The sequence below is a fragment of the Rhinolophus ferrumequinum genome, chromosome 26 (assembly GCF_004115265.2).
Source record: "Rhinolophus ferrumequinum isolate MPI-CBG mRhiFer1 chromosome 26, mRhiFer1_v1.p, whole genome shotgun sequence".
Classification (NCBI taxonomy): Eukaryota; Metazoa; Chordata; class Mammalia; order Chiroptera; family Rhinolophidae; genus Rhinolophus; species Rhinolophus ferrumequinum.
Genome location: NC_046309.1, coordinates 3293271 through 3311688, shown reverse-complemented (window position 1 = coordinate 3311688; position 18418 = coordinate 3293271). Strand labels below are relative to the sequence as shown.

At 42.4% G+C, this 18418-nt stretch overlaps 1 protein-coding gene across 4 annotated transcripts in view; it reads left to right on the top strand.

Annotated features, from left to right (window-relative positions):
* Window positions 1–18418, top strand: part of GALNTL5 (polypeptide N-acetylgalactosaminyltransferase like 5) — a 19789-nt gene extending 1371 nt beyond the window's left edge. Inside the window, exons 1-8 of one of the 4 annotated variants that reach the window (XM_033099149.1) lie at window positions 4236–4839; window positions 5159–5279; window positions 6045–6211; window positions 8766–8888; window positions 11100–11349; window positions 13569–13686; window positions 16208–16357; window positions 18137–18418. In XM_033099149.1, the coding sequence (XP_032955040.1) occupies window positions 4578–4839; window positions 5159–5279; window positions 6045–6211; window positions 8766–8888; window positions 11100–11349; window positions 13569–13686; window positions 16208–16357; window positions 18137–18292 (1347 nt within the window). In that variant the 5' untranslated portion in view covers window positions 4236–4577 and the 3' untranslated portion in view covers window positions 18293–18418. Of the gene's footprint in view, window positions 1–4235; window positions 4840–5158; window positions 5280–6044; window positions 6212–8765; window positions 8889–11099; window positions 11350–13568; window positions 13687–16207; window positions 16358–18136 lie in introns of those variants that run through there. The other 3 variants (XM_033099151.1, XM_033099150.1, XM_033099152.1) reach the window with 3 other exon arrangements.

The following is an 18418-nucleotide window of genomic DNA, read 5'->3' as shown; positions in this document are numbered from 1 at the left end:
GGATTAATCCAAACCTCTGGGGATTAGGACGGAGAAGATCCGGTTGTTTTTAAGGGTTCCGGCTGCTAGGCTGGGTTATGTATGCCATGCGTGGAGGCGGACTGAGCTTCATAATGGCTTTGGTTCTTGAAAATCAGGGCCAGTTTTCGTCATATACCCCTTTGTGCTTGTTAAGAGTTATACCAAGTGAACGTATTAGTTACTCCAAAAACATTAAGTAGAAACAAACCCTTCATGGTATCAGAAAGTCATAGATCTTGTACGGAGATCGTTTTTTAAGATTGTCCTGCGAAACCGAGGGGTTACAAATACTGACAATTTACAGAACAGTTACTTTTGGTGTCATGTAAAGTATGGTCACGTTTTCCAGCCTCTGAAGACGCACATTGTTCACCAAGCTCCATGACTATAGCCAGAGTTAGTTTAGGGTTTTGGTTTCTCAGTGGGTGCGCGTGTATGCACGTCTGCGCGTGCGTCTCGGTAATTGTTAGCGGCTTTCTTTTCCTTACAGGATTTTTTTAAATTAACGCTTGGGTTTTTTTTGTGTGTGTTTTTTTTTTTAATTCATTGAGACATGCATTGGCGATACACACAAATCATCATTGAAATAATGCTTTATGAATTCTGTATTTTTCTAGCCTGTGACTTCAGCATATTTTAGGGAAGAAAATAATTGAACAGGATTCCCTCCTGAGGAGACAGAGTTGAAAAGCCAGTCACAAAGCTCCTAGATCTGTCGTTCGGTAGGAGAGGTTTTCTGTGTTTTGTGGGGGAGTGGGGCTGGCTAGGGGGGCAGGTGGTAGTTGATGTGCCTATTCCAGAGAACTGGGGAACTCTGCTTTAGAAAAATGTCATATAAGAAAACATATATTGATAAAATAAGAAAATTAGAGGGTACATTTTTTATAAGTGTTCACATCTAAGGAGAATTTCCCCCACATTTTCTTAACATAGTAGAATCCCTGTAGAGAATATGGGTTTATTTTTCAGCAATAATACTGTTAAATGAATTCCTGTGTGTATTCTGTATATCAAGTTTGGTTGCCTCCCCTCACCCATATTCTCTTTTAAGCAGTTTCTAATTACTTTTGGTTTGGGGAGAAAGTTAAAACAGAAGCGTCTCGAAATTTAGACATTTAACAGGAAGACGTGGTGGTCATTTAAGTGAAAACGGCTACATTCCGTCCGTTTTCATCTGCCCGTTTCCCCCAGTTTGAAGGGGGTCACACTGAGGGAGCGTATTTGTTGTCTTGCAAAGCAGAGGCGTTTCCATCGTCCTCAAGCAGAGGAGGAGAGCTGGCCCCTGACAGGGACGAGGGGGCCATTTCGTAGGCCAGGAGGGTCCCTGTGTACCTAGGGTTTCGGACTTGTCCCCACCCAGACACCCCATCTTGCGTCTCAGACTCTCCTCCTTCCCAGGATGGAAGACTGGCCAGGGTTGAGACGTCAGCCTTGCCCCCCTTGTCCCCAAGCCCTGGGCAGGACTCTCAGTCTTCTCTGTCCTTTGGTTATAGGACAAGTCCCTTCATATGCTGCTCAGGAGCCCCCCGCCTGATATCTTGCCTTAAATTAGTGACTAATCACGCTCAGCCTTTCATTGCCTTTCTCAAATGCTTCCATAGCATCCAGCAGCAGCCATCTGATTCCGTGGCATTTATAATTACTACGCCCTGCCCCCTTCTCTCAAATGTGCCAACCGGAACATTCCTTTCCACCAGTATTCCAGCCCAGGTCCCCACCAGTGATGCTTTAACTCGTACACTGCTACAGCATGCCAGGGGCTTTCAGAACCCAGCCTTTCCACCAGCATTGGGGTCCTCAGGGCCGGCCAGCTGGGCAGTGACGCCACCCCCAACTTTCACTTTAGAGTCTCATTGCCAGCACCACCTCCTGTTGGCTTGCAGACGGCCACCGTTTCACTGTGTCCTCACACGGCCTGTCCTCTGTGCCTGCTCCCCTGCGATCTCTTCACGTCTTCTAGAAGGACACCAGTCAGATGGGATTAGGGCCCACCTATCTGACCTTGTTTAAACTGTCACCTCTTTAAAGACGATCTCCAAATACAGTCACACTGAGAGTGAGTACTTCAACGTATGATATTTGGGGGACACAATTCAGTCTATAACAACAGCATTCCACTATAATTGCAAAGTGACACACTAACCAGGTGTCTCTGGGTGTTTGTCTGACCTGGGCTGCAGGTACGCTGTCTTCAAGGTGACACAGGGGATTCACTGTTCTGCTGGCCACTCCCACATTTCAGTATCTGGAGATCTTCTCCTCATGGACTAATTCTCCATCTCCTGTCTCAGGTAGAACAACCTCGCTGCCAGGATCCTATGTGTGAAGCAGAAAGAGGGCTGTGTGACACAAACGTTCCACAACTGAGGGGCCACCTTGATGTCAGCCCAAGCTTCCTTCCGCAGAGGCTAAGCTTCTACAGCTCCATTTCTCCAGAGGAGCATTTGCCCGGCTCCAGTCTGGACTTTTCTATGCAGGGAGGGGTGAAGAAAGCATAGAAACACGTGGCCTTTCCCAAAGCCCCCACATGAGTCCCCTGATGTGCCAGCACCTCCCAGCCCTGAGCTGCTCTCTGGGGTCTGCTCCCCCCGTTTGTTTCTCCAAGTCCTCTCAGCGCACACTTGGAGGTGTGACTTCCGCTCTTCCTGTCCTTCCAAATCGTTATCGCACGTCCAGCAGCTTCTGTCCTCCAAACGTGTGCTGAAATCACATACATCGATGTTCCCTCTGCCACTTTTTTCCCATGCGGGCTTTTAGCTTTAGTTTTATTCATAGTTGAATCGGGAGGGAGAAGAGAGAGACACTTGTATTCCATCTATCATCTTGAAAGGAAGCCTCTCAAGGCTTTCTTCTTCTTTTTTGATAAATTATGAAATATTTCCAACGTAAGGGAAATATAGAGAAAAATAGGAACACTGTGTACGTATCATCAAGCTTTATCAAACCTCATCATGGTGCCACATTCGCTTCACAGCTTTTTAAAAAATAAGCATTAGGAACTCTGTAGGCTCTCTTTATTTTTCTCCCCAATCCCCTCCTCTCCTGGAAGGAATCACTGTCGGAAATTTGTGTACATTTGCATACACAGGTTTTTCCCGAGTATGTGCTGCATACGGTGTATCCATAAACAAGTGCTCTGCTTTTGCATGTTTTCCAAAAGTATATAGGTAGCATCATCCCCTGTTTGTTTTTTTGGTGCAACATTGTTTTTTTTTAGATGTTACAATATTAATACCTGTCGGTCCAGTTGGTTCATTTCCACTATTGAATGAATAGCCTTGCTTTATGGATTCTCCTGCTGAGGGAAATCTAAGTTATTCTGGTTTCTGTTACAACTATTACTTCAATAAACATTCCTGTACATGGCTCATAAGAATCTCTTCAGGGTATGTGTATAAATTCAGCTTAACTAGATCGCGCCAGAATGGTTGTGCCATTTCACCATCCCACCAGTGATGAGGCACCGTTTTCACTGCCCACTTTCTTTCCAGCTTGTGATAGTGTATGTTTTTATATATATTTAATTTTGATTGGTGACAAATAAGATATTTTAATAGAGACCTATACTCTCACTCCAAGATGGACTGAGCGTGTATGAGGAATGAGTAAACCTTCTTTCGCATTATTTTCTTTAGCTACATGCTCAGGAGTATGGGCCAGTGACTTTAAATGACAGTGTATGTTTTATAAGCATGTTATGTATTTTGATGTTAGGTAATCTTAAGAATATCAGTTTTAAAAGTTTTTGATAATAGAAAAAAACTTCATCTTATCAAAGTATATGATAAGCACTGATATCAAAACGATTCTGTTTTTAAAACTGAAAATTGTCAAAAAAGAGATATGCATCTGTATATTCATTGCCGTTATTATTTGCAATAGCCAAGATGTGGAGGTGGTCTAAGTGTCCATCAATAGATGAATGGATAAAGAAGTGGTCCATATATACAATGGAATATGACTCAGCTATAGAAAGGAATGAAATCTTGCCATTTGCAACAACATAGATGGAACAACTAGAGGGTATTATGCTGAGTGAAATAAGTCAGACAGACAAAGACAAATACCATATGATCTCACTTATATGTGGAATCTAAAAAACAAAATAAACGGACAAACAAAACAGAAATAAACCCAGAAATAGAACATTTTGATGGTTGCCAGATGGGAGAGGGGTTGGGTGAAGGGGGGGAAGGGATTAAGAGATACAAATTGGTAGTTAGAGACTAGTCATTGGGATGTCAAGTATAGCATAGGGAATATAGTCAATAATATTAGAATCACCATGTAAGGGATTAGATGGATAATAGATGTATTGAGGTAATCACTTCATACATTATATAAATGTCTAGTCACTATGTTGTACATCTGAAACTAACATAATATTGTATGTTAACTGTCATTGAAAAATTAAAATTATTTTTAAAAATCCCTGAAAATTAAATTTGAAGCCACGTAGATAATCTAGAAGCCATTGAAGTATCTAACAGAATGTCTCTTCAACCCTTCTGATTTAGGGAATTGAAAAAGGGACCCTCAAAAATGCTAGGTTTACCATGAGAAATGTCGTGATTCGATGTTTCTTCTGTGGATCCTTGACGTTTGGGATCTGCGCCGCTCTGTTATTTCTATGTTTTCACTATTATCATGTGAGCAAATGGCAGGAGCAAACCCGGGAGGGTACCTCAGTGCTGTTCCTTGATGAAAAACTGCAACAGCCCATTAGCCGTGGCTCATGGGAAACACCAACACCACACGCGAGCGTTCAAAGGCCTAACGAAGATGAAACGAAAGAACAGAGGCCACTTTTAAAATTAAGTAAGTATTTTGATTTTCTTCGTTAGCCATTGTAAGGGGAAAATAGGACATAAATTGCACATTTGGAAGGGTCAGAGCAATTCAATTAGTAAATTATGGAGTATTTTACATACTATATACAGAAAATAATAAAATAGGCCTGTTGTATTCACCACCTAAATTTAACAATTTTTAAATACAGTTTGCTGTATTTGTTTCAGATTGCTTTCTGTTTTTCACAGAAATAAGTTTTAATAGGTACAGTTAAAAACATCACCTCTTTATCAAAGAGGTGGTAGTAAGCCAAAACTTGTATGACTCTAATTACCTTTTCTTACAGATAAGGATTTTAACTATACAGACCTAGAAGCTGTTCATGGATATTTGAAATATGGATTTAATGTTGTTATCAGTAAAAGTTTGGGCAAAGAGAGGCATGTGCCAGATACCAGGAATAAAATGTACGTTCCTAGTTTTTTTGTATTGAGATATAATGGGCATATAACATTATATTAGTTTGAGTGTACAAGATAATGCTTTGATATTAGTATATATTGTAAAATAATCACCATAATAAATCTAGTTAACATCCACCACCTCACATAGTTACAAAAAACTTTTTTTCTTGTGATGAGAACTTTCAAACTCTACTCTCCTAGCAACTTTCAAATATACATACAGTATTATTAACTAGTCACCATGCTGTACATTACATCCCCATGACTTTTTTATCTTATAACTGGACCCCCTTTCACCCATTTCACCCACCTCCTGCCTATGGCAACCACCAATCTGTTCTGTGTATCTATAAGCTTGGTTTTTCTAGGGAAGGGGGGGAGTTGTTTTTGTTTTTGTTTAGATTCCACATGTAAATAAGATCATACATCTTTGTCTTTTTCTGATTTATTTCACTTGGCACAATGCCTTCAAGGTCCAGTTTTATTCTTTTGCATGTGGCTGTCCAGTTTTCCCAACGCCTTTTATAGAAGAGACTGTCCTTTCCCCACTGAGTATTCTTGGCTCCTTTATGGTAAATTAATTAACCATATAGGCCTGGGTTTATTTCTGGGCTCTCTTTTCTGTTTCATTGATCCACGTATCCGTTTTTTATGCCAATACCATACTGTTTTGATGACAATAGCTTTGTAATATAGTTTGAAACCAGATCCCAAAACCTCTCAGGCGTTTAGATGAATCATTTTTTCCCCTCTTATTGATGCCTGCAGGTGTCGTACAAAACACTACCCAGCCAGACTACCGACCGCCAGCATTATCATTTGTTTCCACAATGAAGAATTTAATGCCTTGTTTCGAACAGTGTCCAGTGTCATGATGCTCACACCACACCGTATCCTTGAAGAAATTATTTTGGTTGATGACATGAGTGAATTTGGTAAGATGGGACACGAACCATCTGTCTAATGTCCTTAGAAGGCAGTGCTCTCTCTGCTGGTGCGTGAGTTCTTTTATACAAAGACCAGTCGCTGGGGGGCATGGAAGCAGGCATTGGGCTACACAGGTGGGGATGTACGACTGGTCCCCATCGCATGGTGCTGGGCTAATGGGGTGGTTAGTGCTTCCACGAGGTAAACGTAGGGGCACCAACCTGGTCTTCAGAGATGATCGATGACGCTCAGGAAGAAGTAACATCTAAGCCGAGTTCTGAAGGGTGAGTTGGAGTTACCTAAGTGGAGAGGGAGAAAAAAGTGTTTCCGGCTGAGGAAATAGCACTGCAAAGGCCCAGAGGCAAGAGAAAACAGGGTGAGCTTGGAATAGCTCTGTATTTTGTGTAGTTTCTGTATGATTATAGCGTTGTGGAGGAAGGAGTGGGCAGAAAACCAGATAGGAGAAGGCAACCACTTGTGCAGGGCATTGTTTTAGTTTTATCTGGAGAAAACGGGGCCTATCACAGGCTTAATGCGGGGAAAAGACGTGACCCGGTTACTTCAGGTGGAACAATTCTTATCAGACCAACTGCAGTTAAGTACTTATCTCTGCATGCGGACTGGCTTAGAGAATTGTGGTATTAGCTCAAAATCTGATGAACTATGCTTAGCATTTGAAATTAGTGGTATGTTTTACAACTTATTTACAAACCTGAAGCAAGCCAAGAGGACCTCGATTAGTGAAAAGATTTTTGTAGTCTGCAGATCCCTGCAGGTCCATTTCCCGAGGGTGCAATCAGATATTGCGTAGGTATCCTACCTGAAAGTGTACCTGATCCACTGTGAGCCTGACCCATTGAGGGGTGGGAACGGCAAAGAGGAGGAGAAATGGTCGGAAGCACAGAAAGGGGAAGAAACCCTAGATGCGTCAACTCAAGGGTGGAATGTACCTCAAGCTGATGTCAGCTGCCTTTAGGAATTTCCCACATTGGCCGGGCACTGTCCTACATGACATTACTTCTATAGGAGCCACCCATGTCAGAGGGGTGCAGTGCTGTTTACTTCTCGTCTTGTGCACGAGAGGGAATGTGGAGAGGTGGTCAGACTCTTCATCTGATCAGTAGCAGGGAGAAACACATCTGGCCACACGTCGGGCGAGATGTCCCCTGTACAGCCATGAGCAGGGGTCAGGGTGTGTTCTCTTGCTAGACTATGGAGTTCTACCTTCTGACCCAGAAGGACACATTCCCAGGATGACCACAGGACACCTCCCCCAGCCTTTCAGAACCATACCGTGAGTTCAGAGCTGCCTGGCGAGCAGCTCATACATTCTTCCGGGGAATCCCTGCTGATGACCGAGATGGAGGTGTGCTGCCAGACTGGACGCTTCTCCCCCTCCTCCCTGATCCACGCGCACCTGGTCTGTGGTGATGTGACCACCCGCCAAGGAGCCTGGTCTTTGACTCCTGCAGAACCTCGCCACAGAAAATGCAGGAAACGGGGTGTTCTGTGTTCTGATGGAGCTCAGGATGAACACGTTCCTGCTGTTAATGTGCGATGATTTCATGTGGGCTGTTGGAGAAGTTTTTCAGCTGCAGCTGTCGTTCCCAGCTGACACCAATAGGCACTGCTGATGGACTCCCCTCAGCTTGGGGAGCAGGGGACGGGGCCCCAGGGATCTGCCCCCACTGAGTTACATGACAGGCACGTCCAGAGCTGACCTGCTGCCACCCACCCTTCTACAAGCTAACAACCTGACCTGCTGCAAAACCCCAGCCCTCCACTTGATGTCAGAGATTACTGCTGCCAGAATGTCTGCTTCCTCCTCACTCCGGCTCCCCGATTTTCTGTGTCCTAGATGTCAGAGAGGTGTCTGCAGACCTCTGAGCGGAGCTGCGGCCCCCGTCCTGCAAGTGCCTCTGAGCGGGGGCCCTGGCATTCTTTTTAAAGACGAGGAAGGAGATCCCTCCTTTGCCAAGGTCGCCATGACCTTCACCTCCTGATCCAGATTCCTAGGACTTAAGAAATTAGACTCTGAGGCGTCTGTGTCAACCTGACTGGAGACCGGCCTCCTTTGTCATCATCATATTAACCTCCAAATATTGAGTGGCTGTTAGGTACCAGGCTGTGTGCCCAGTGATGCATTTCTTCCTCTCATTACAGCAGGGCAAAGAGTACGGTGGATATCCCATCTCACTGATGAAGAAATGGAGACTCAGTGGCTTGACAACTTGTCTAAGAGTTACTACCAAGTTAGAAGCACACTTTTCAGTAATAAAGTCCGATTACTCCGAAGCGCCATAGCTTAATGCTTTTTCTACTAAAATTTTAAGTGACTTATTAAAATAGAAATATTACACTAGAAACATAGAATATTTAGTTAGTTTCAATGCTGAATCATTTTTCTTTCTCTCCCTTACATGGGATAAAAGTTTCTTTCAAAGTTGGAATTTCTGTGGATTAGCATGGTTTTGAGGAATCAATTGAAATTGTGATAAATTTTTTTAATTTCCGTAATTATAGTTCATAAGTTGTCAAGTGTTGAGTTATTTTTTTTTCCAGATGATTTGAAAGGAAAACTAGACTATCACCTAGAAATTTTTCGGGGAAAGATTAAATTAATAAGAACCAAAAAGAGAGAGGGACTGATTCGAGCGAGGCTGATTGGAGCGTCTCGTGCTTCAGGTATGAACATTGTTTTTGGGACACGACCCAGTGTTTAGGTCACAGAGATCTTTCTGCTGCTGCAGAAATAATCCTCATGGAGACCCTCCCTGTCTGTACTGGCGTAAACAGAGTGGAAACGTATTTCAGCTGTATGAGTCTTTAATCTGACTCTGGAAGTATTCTGCTTCAAAATGTCAATTTGTGATTTCAGATAGAAGATATTCTTTTGCAGGGACCATAATGTCAGCCCCCTGGTCCAGGCTGAGCTCCCCCAGATACAAACTCTGAGATGGAGTTGTACACGCATAGAAACCACTGGAGTGCTGGTGGGAACGACTCTTGTCAAGATGTGAGGAAAGCAAACCTTAATGGGGGGAGTGGTATAGCTGATCCTACAGCAGACTCAAGCCAGGATGGGCGTCAGATCAGGGCCTGTGAGCTCAAGACAAAATGAGAAGAGAAACAGTTTACAGAGAGAAATGTTTGTGAAGGATAAAGGGGAGAGGGAGAAGTGTGGATCAGAAGCTTCTGGCCTGACAGCTGGGAAGGGAGAGAGGGAAGGAAGGATTTCGGGGTTGAAAGAGCTTCACAGAGGCTCAGCCAGGCTAGTGGGGAACCCCAAGCAAAGATCACCTGTTCAAGGAATCCTGCATTGGGCCCCAATGTGCCAGTTCTAGCTCTCCTCTACCCGGCACCCCACCACCCACACACACACTGCTTACTCATTGGCTGGGAGCCCCCTGGGGAGAACAAGGCCTTGGTGTGAACACTGCAGTAGATCCCAAAGATTTGGAAGCTGTCAGACCCACTCCTCACAGAAAGTCCTCTGGAACGGAGCTCTGAGCAGCACACTCCCTGGGCTGCCACCAAGAGCAGTGCAGAGATGTCCCACGTCCAGGTAAGGGGACCAGACATGGATGAGCCCTGAGTGGTCAACACTGCTGGGGGACTAGTCCCGAGGGGGCCTGAGCTTTCCAGCTATCAAGATTCCTGAAACCTGACAGATCAGAGGTCGTTGGCAGAATATTACACTGGAACCAAAGGAGATGGGTAACGTCCAAGGGTATTTCATCAAGCCCTGTTGCAATCCAATGAGAAACTCAGGTCCTTAGCAGGGATCCCTTATTGAGCAGAAAGCCAAATAAAAGCAAAATCAGCTTGTCTTTTTCTATTTTGGCCTGACTGACTGAGACACAGACAGTACATGTTTATTGTCGCAAACACAACACAAGCCCCTGACACAGCATGAAAACACAGTGTTTATAGACCTCTGGTTTTATGCATTCAATACACATGCACACGCGTACATAGCTTTAAGGCTTTTGAAATATACAGAATCACACTATCTACACTGTCCTGAGACTTTACTCTTTTAATTTAATTTTAATGTTTTGGAAGTTTTCCCGTGACAGTATTTAAGACTCAGGTTAGTTTTTAATCATAGTGTGGTATTCCATGGGGAGTCCATGGATGGATTGCCATAATTTGTTTAGCTATTTTTCAGTTGATTTTTATATTTTACTATTACTAAAAAAAAAAAAAAAAATGCTGCGCTGCAATTCTTGTACATATATCTTTGTGCAAATGTGTACTTGTGCCTGTGGGATAAATTGCTAAAAGTGGAATTGCTGGGCAAAAGGGAAGTTCGTATTAAAAATGTTGATTCATACTGCTAACTTGTCCTAAAAAGAGACTGCACCAATGAATGGTCCTATCACAGGGTGCAAGAGGACCCCTTTCCTGGAGTCTAGCCAGCACCGGTTATTACTGAACACATACTCTTTATTTTGGCCAGGCCATTTCTCTAAGCAGAATATACCCTCATTAAAGCTTGAACTCAAAAGCAAAAATAATTATGCATCTTTACATCCCGAGCACCAAAAATCACTGCCAAAGAAGGTATCCTCACAGTAAATATTTGCTAAATTGAGTTGATCGATCAAAGGCAAGCTAAAATATTTTTTAATTGAAGGCTAGCTCAGCTCCACCTGCTTTTTTAGAATCTCCCCTAAACCCACTGTCTACACCACAGCTCCCCGACTCTTTCTGCTGTAGCACAGGATAGCCCACATTTTTGGTACAAAATAAAGTATGTGTTTCTTGTCTCCCCCAGTGGGACTGAAAGCATCTCAAGAGCGAAGCATACAGTCATTAAATGCTTGACAAATTGGTTGTATTGAACTTTGATTTGGGTTGTCAGATATTTCATCCGTGTTCTTGCTTCCCCAGGGGAAGTTCTCGTGTTCCTGGACAGCCACTGCGAAGTGAACAAAGTATGGCTGGAGCCCTTGCTGGCTGCCATCCGGGAGGACCACAGAATGGTGGTGTGCCCTCTGATAGATGTCATTGACTATATGACCCTGGAATACCAGCCCTCTCCTGTTGTGAGAGGCGCTTTCAACTGGTACCTACAATTTAAATGGGATAATGTTTTTTCTTATGAGGTGGAAGGACCAGAAGGACCCACTAGACCCATCCGGTGAGATTTCTTCTGGTTATGGGGAAATAGCATATGGAAGAAAGCTGTCCGAGATTATTCCTTTAAGTTCTTGGGTTAAGGACATGTTGTTATTTATCTTGTTTCTACAAGTCTGTAACAATAGAATTTGGTAGGTCCTGAGTTTCTTCCATTGAAAACGAGCATCTCACCCCAGTTCTCCACACCTCTATGGTTAGAATCCCTCTAATCTCACACGCTCGTCTTTAGAATGTGGACTTGGTTTTCAGGAGCCAGTTGTGTGCTGATCAATGGAAGTGCCAGCACTGTGGATAGTCCAGTGTAGATGTCTTTGCCAAGTTCATTTATAAAATGTTTATCCAAGGGCTTCCATCTTTAATTTTATAGGTCAAGGTGAATGTGACTTTCTTAGATTATTAGTTTTGGAAACTGTATGTGTCAATGTGGGAACAATTTAAATATTGTGACTTTTAACTGCATTTATGAGGCTATTTCTGAAGGGACTTCTTCTAGGTCACTTTCCACATTTACTGGTAACTTTTGACACCGAGCTCCGTTCTCTTCTTTTACTAGCCGGACAGTCAACTGTAATGCATCTTTTGGAGCAAAAATTAATATAAGACCCAGTATTATATTACATTATATTATATTAATTACATAAGGACCGGTCTTATATAAGAGCTGGTATTATATTATATTATATTATATTATATTACATTACATTATAGTTATTATATTATATTATACCCGGTCTTATATTATATTAAAATAAGAACCTGTCTTATACTAATTTTTGCTCCAAAAGACGCATTCAAGCTGATTGTCCAGCTAGGTCTTATTTTCGGGGAAACATGGTATTAACTTCTTGGTTTCACAAACCACATGAGTAAATTTTCTAACACTACAGCCTAGCAAGTCCTTGAGTTTTGCTTCTGTTAACTCTTGTCTCTTCAACTCACTTTAATCAGGCTTTGCCTCCCGCCAAGCTTGTTAATGGCCGTCCCACTGTAAAATCCAGTGGACAGCTCTGTCCCGTCTCACTGGGTCCGTCTGCAGTGCTGGCTGCTGCTGCCCTCTCTCTTCCCTTGGCCTCCAGACCACCACCATCTCCTGGTCTTCCTCCTACCTCAGCAGTTGCTCCTTCCCATCCTTTGCTGATTCTTCCTCTTCTGTCCGGCCTCTTACTAATGAAGGGCCCAAGTCTCAAGCCTTTGTCCTCTTCTCCACCTCCCGTCCTCACAGAGAGAATCTCATCCTCCTTCTGTCAACGGCTCCCATATTTATGTTTCCATCCCTGACTTCTCTCAGGATGCCAGACTCAGCTATCCACCTGCCTACTGGCATCTCCATTTGAATGCTGACTAGACATCTCAAATATGTGCAGAACTGAATCTTCCCACCAGAACCCTGCTCTGCCCACAGCATTCCCTATCTCAGTGCATGGACAGTCCATCTTTTAGGTACCCAGGCCAAAAATGTGGGTGTTAGCCTTGACTCTTCTCTTCCTTCAATATCCCACAGCCCACCAGTAAGCAAATCTGCAGGCTCTATCTTCAACATATATCAAAAACGTGACCACCTCTGGCCAACTTTGTTGCTATACCCTTATCCAAGATTCCATCCTCTTTCTCTGGGACCATTGCAACCACCTCTACTTGGTGTCCCTTCTTCCATCTCTGCCTGTTGACTCACCACTTTATCCCTAACACATTAGAGATGCTTAATAGATACTGTTTTGAACAAATGAATGAATGAACATATAATTATTTTCACACTCTTTAGTTTGGTATTATTGGGCCCTGCTACTGGTGGACAAAAAGAGATGTTTTGTAACATGCTAGTTTTCCCAGGAGGAAATATTACAATTTACTTAATGCCCTTAGAAAGGGGGATCGCGAAACATCACTACTCAATTCAATCGTCATCCCCATGGGAAACTCACATTCTGAAGACGATTTCCTCTCCGACCAAGACAACAGTTAATGAATATTGCTGACATCATTTGACGTGACGTGTATTGCTGACATGAGAAGTAAAAGTTATGGCCTATTTTTAGATGGTTAGGCTTTAATTTAGTATTTTGACTTACTTAAATGTTACGATAATTTTGGTATTGGTTAATATGGTTGTTTTCTAGTTTTCAACTATGTTATCACTGATATTCAATTTAATTTTGACAAAAATCCATAATGACTGAATCTATGGAATCAATTTGATATTTATGTGCCCTTCCTTTTTAGGTCCCCTGTAATGGCTGGAGGAATTTTTGCTATGAAACGGCATTATTTTAATGAGCTTGGACAGTACGACAAAGGCATGAACTTCTGGGGAGGGGAAAATTTGGAACTTTCACTAAGGGTAATTCAGATTTTTTTTTTTTTTTTTTACATAGTTACCTTTGTACATAGGGAGTGAAATCTAACTTTAAGTCACGTAATCTGCAGTGGCAAGTACGCCATTTTTCTACATGCGTATCTGGTGTCATTCTGGTGTCACACGACATACACAATTTATGGGGCTCCTTGCAAAAATTGAAAACATTTAATGAAATACCCGATTTTCTTACCAAAATGTTATTTCTAGTGTATGGCATCAAGTTAATATAATAACTTGAATCTATTTGTGGAATTGTTTTATTATGCTGATTGTCTTGGTTCTTGTAGTGTGGTGGAAATACAGGATTAGGAGGTAGGGCACCTGGATGCCACTAAACACATGGACTATCTCAGGTCTCAGTTTCTCCATCTGTAAAATGAGAGCACTCAGGAGGGCTGAGTTGTCTCCTTACTCTTAAATACTGAGATTCTTGCCACAACACTGATGAAACTAGAAATCATTATGGTATATACACCTGTATACGTATACGTCTTCATTTCTCACTTCCTCTTCATTTTAGTAAATCCCCGTCCTGGGTGCACTCAGCATCCTGTGACCTCATTCCGGGGCTTGTCACCACTTTAATACTGATGTCCTTAATGGGTGGCGTTTGGTCCTCCGTATACTTGAGGTTACTGTAGCATTTGTCACTGTCCAACAAGCCCTTGCCAGAAGTGTTCTTGGATTTTTAGGACAGCATTTCTGGTTCTCCTTCCCCTTGGTGGCTCTCGATTTCTTTCACAGGAATTTCTTCTTCTGCACATTTCTTAAACACGGGTGTTCCTAAGCTTGTTTTTCTTGTCAACCCTCTCTTCTCACCCCCTGTGCTCATCAGCCATGGTGGTGGTTAATATAGTCCAAGATTTCTTTATGTGGCGGGAAGAACCTCTGCTCTGAGCCAACTGAGTACATCTCACCTACAGCCTAACCACCCCACCCTTCTCCAAGGTCTCCGGGCGTTCCCATGACCCAGCAACTAAAGGGATAGCACCTGGCAGGGCGGGGCCACCAGGACCTGTGGCAGCATCTCTGTTCGGATGGGCCACACCCTTCCTAGTGTTTTCCATAGCAGACCTGCATCAACTCCCATGGCTGTAACCGACACCTACCTGTATGGTGACAATACCCAAATCTAAAGTTTCAATTTAGGACTCTCTTGAGAGTTCTACTTAGGTGCAATGTGGCCATCATTTAAGGGGCACCTTCTGCATCAGGTTGTGCCACATGCTGGGCATTCAGAAGAAGGAACATTCATTCAATCATGCATTCATTCAGCACTATTTATTCAGAGCCTGTTATGTACCAAGCACTGTGCTGATTGTTAAAATACAGCAGCACACAATGCAGTAGTGGTTTCTAATGCCATGAAGCTTCCATTCTATTGGGGCAGGGTGAGAGTGTTTGTTTAATTTTATTTTTGATACATGTAATGAAAGAGAAGTAAGGAATACCATGAGGCCATATAAAAGGGAAAACTGGCCTTGTCTTTGGGGGAAGATATGTCTTAGATGGCTCCCTGACTGAAGTGGCATTGCAGTTAAGATGTCAAGGCTAAAAATGTGTTTCATTTATTCACATAGTTCTTATTATGTGTGACATGCACGGCCCTGTATGCGTCCAGTTGCTTACAGGTTACCTTTATTCGAATGTCCCGTAGATATGCTAAACCCAACATTTCAAAAACAGACCTAATTTCTGCTCCCTCTAGCCATGTTCCCTCTATGGTGGATGACATGCTCTCCCCTACTTACCTGCTCAGCCCTGACACCCCCGCTGAGTACTTGCTTGGTCTCCACTCTCTCTCAGTGAATCTGGTCAGTTCTACTTTTTATCATCCCTGGTCTCTGTCCGCCTTCCTTTCTCCCCATCATATGTTCCTGAATTAACATTAATAAAGTATTAGGACTAAACGTAATGTTTATGTTTTTCTGTGTGCTTTTCTACATTTGCCAGTTTTTCGGTAGTCATATTTTCCTTTTATGTAATAAAAAAGTGTTAAAAACAAGTATTATAAAGGGTTTGAAGTACAAAAAAGATGAATTATTTAATTCAGCTATGGTCAGAATTTCTCGTTACTTGCTTACATCCAACAATACTTAATTGCTTCAGCAAATGTGACTCTCAGAATATCGTTCAAGAATATTTTAAGACAAAATATCCTGCCCCTTTTCACACATAATTAGCACCAGAATTGGTCCTGTATGAGAGAGGAAGAATCACTTAGTATTCAGAGTTAGCTATAGGGCCATATTTTCTGAGTTTGAACCTTGTGCTCTGCCACTTACCAGCTCTGTGTCACTGGGCAAGCTTCTTCATCAATCTATGTATTAGTTTCTTCATCTGTAAACTGGGGATAATCACATTAGCTACATTTTAGGGTTATTGTGAGGATTGAATGAAATAAGAAACTTAATAAATGTTAGCTATTGTATTTCTTTCAAAAAATTCACAGTTGCCGATTACGAGCAAAAATACATTACTGTTTTGTTTTTCTTATGTTTAGATCTGGATGTGTGGAGGCCAACTCTTCATACTGCCCTGCTCTCGAGTTGGACATATTAATAAGCAACACAACGTAGACCAAACTAGAGTTATCAGAGCTGTGATATATAACAACCTCAGACTGGTGCATGTTTGGCTGGATGAATACAAGGTAAAGCACACGTTTCTGGTCTGGAAAGCTGAGAGAGCATACAGAGGGGAGCCTCCTCTACAGAAGTCTTCTACAGTCTTTCCAGATAGCAGTTTTTGTTCTTGCCTCTGTTTTCCTTCAATTAGTAGCACCCGTTAAACCTATCTCCAGACTCTATTTTCAATAAGTTCACTCTGCTACACTTGCACCATACTTTTAATTTCTAGGTAGACTCAAGTTTCTCAGAAGTAAATCGACCAACATTCTTTTTTCTTCCTGGATCTATTCCCCCTGTCTCCCCCTCAAGGATTGCCCCTCTGAAGCAAACGCCTCTCTCCCAGCTCCCATGCCCACGGACAACTCTTTAGAGTCACTCCTCCACCTAAGTTCCCAAGTGATGTGGCTGCTGGCAGTTTGAGGATCATGCAAGAACCTCCACTCCTTCTTTTCTACCAACAGTCCAAGATTTTTATACCAAAGCCATGCCCCCTCCTTTGTGCATTGCCCCAAGGTTTAAGCCCATTACTGGGACCTAAAAGGATGCATATACAGAGAACACGTAGTTGTGGTTCCATTTTAATTTCAAAGCTATCCATCCAGAATCCATGCACAACAACTATGGACAGTAACCCCAACAAGACCTCCTTTTAGATACATGGGTAGAATGTGGAAGACTCTCTCTGTGATATTACATGTTCTGGTCTTCATTGAATATTTTAAAAATGTTTTTTACAGTACAAAAGGAATAATACTCAATTTCTTTAGTAACCTGGGTAATGTGAGTGAAACCCTTAGTGAGTAATTTCTACACAGCCACCTACCGCGTTTCCCTGAAAATAAGACCTCGTCAGACAATCAGCTCTAATGCGTCTTTTGGAGCAAAAATTAATATAATTGTATAATATAATGTAAGACCCGCTATTATATATTATATATATATATTATGTTATATTATACCCAGTCTTTAATAAAATAAGACCGGGTCTTATATTAATTTTTGCTCCAAAAGATGCATTAGAGCTGATTGTCCAGCTAGGTCTTATTTTGGGGGAAACATGGTATATGCTGGGCACTGGGAATACACACACGAAAATACAAGGGTTCTGCTTTCAAGGAGAGATTGGTCTACTTACAATACCGCTTTTAATATGGGGCAGATTGAGTCCATTAGATATTCATACTTGGGGCTTCCTTCCATCAAAGCACCTGAAAGACTAACCGGGTGTAGTGACAATAATGGCTGACACTAACATGCTACCAACTATGTGCCAGCCTTCCTCTCCCAAGGGCTTGACAGGTATTAAAGGGTTCAGTCCTGACAACATCATGAGGGTAGGGTCCAAAGTTACATACTAGTTCATAAGTAGCAGAGCCGGAATTTAAACCCAGGCTGTCTTCCTCCAGAATCAATTTGCCCTTAGCTACCACGTCATTCCCCATTTCTGAGACCATGAAAGTACTGATTGGGATGGGAGGAGTGAAGGTTTTTGCCCTTGAGTATCATTGAGAGAGTAAGAGAAGGGATATACTAAAATAGATGGCTGTGCTTCTTGGGCTCCTGAGAGGCAGGGCCCAACCTTTCCCACCCCTCTACACCACCCCTCTACAGCACACGCTGTGAATATGTGCGCGGTGAGTCCCAGGTTGGATGTGTGTCGCTATACAGAGGAAACCGGAAAGGCTGGGTTTTTCTTTTTAAGTTCAGATGATGAAAATATATACCGCTATGTTACTAATCTATGTTCTGATTTTATTATCTAAGATTTGTTTGGTGTAATGAAACTCTTTATTTCCATTTAGGAGCAGGTTTTTTTACGAAGACCTAGTCTGAGATCCATTCCCTATGGAAACATTAGTGAGCGTGTTGAATTAAGGAAACAATTGGGTTGCAAGTCATTTCAGTGGTATTTGGAGACTGTCTTCCCAGAATTGGAGGCATCTAATGGCAGCCGCTGAAAGGAAAACAAATCATCTTCATTTATAAAGGATTACAAAGTCCTCTGGTCCCTCAACATAAAGAAAAGTACAAATTTGGAACATCATGATATTCTGTGAAATGCACTAAGAAATACAACCAAAGTA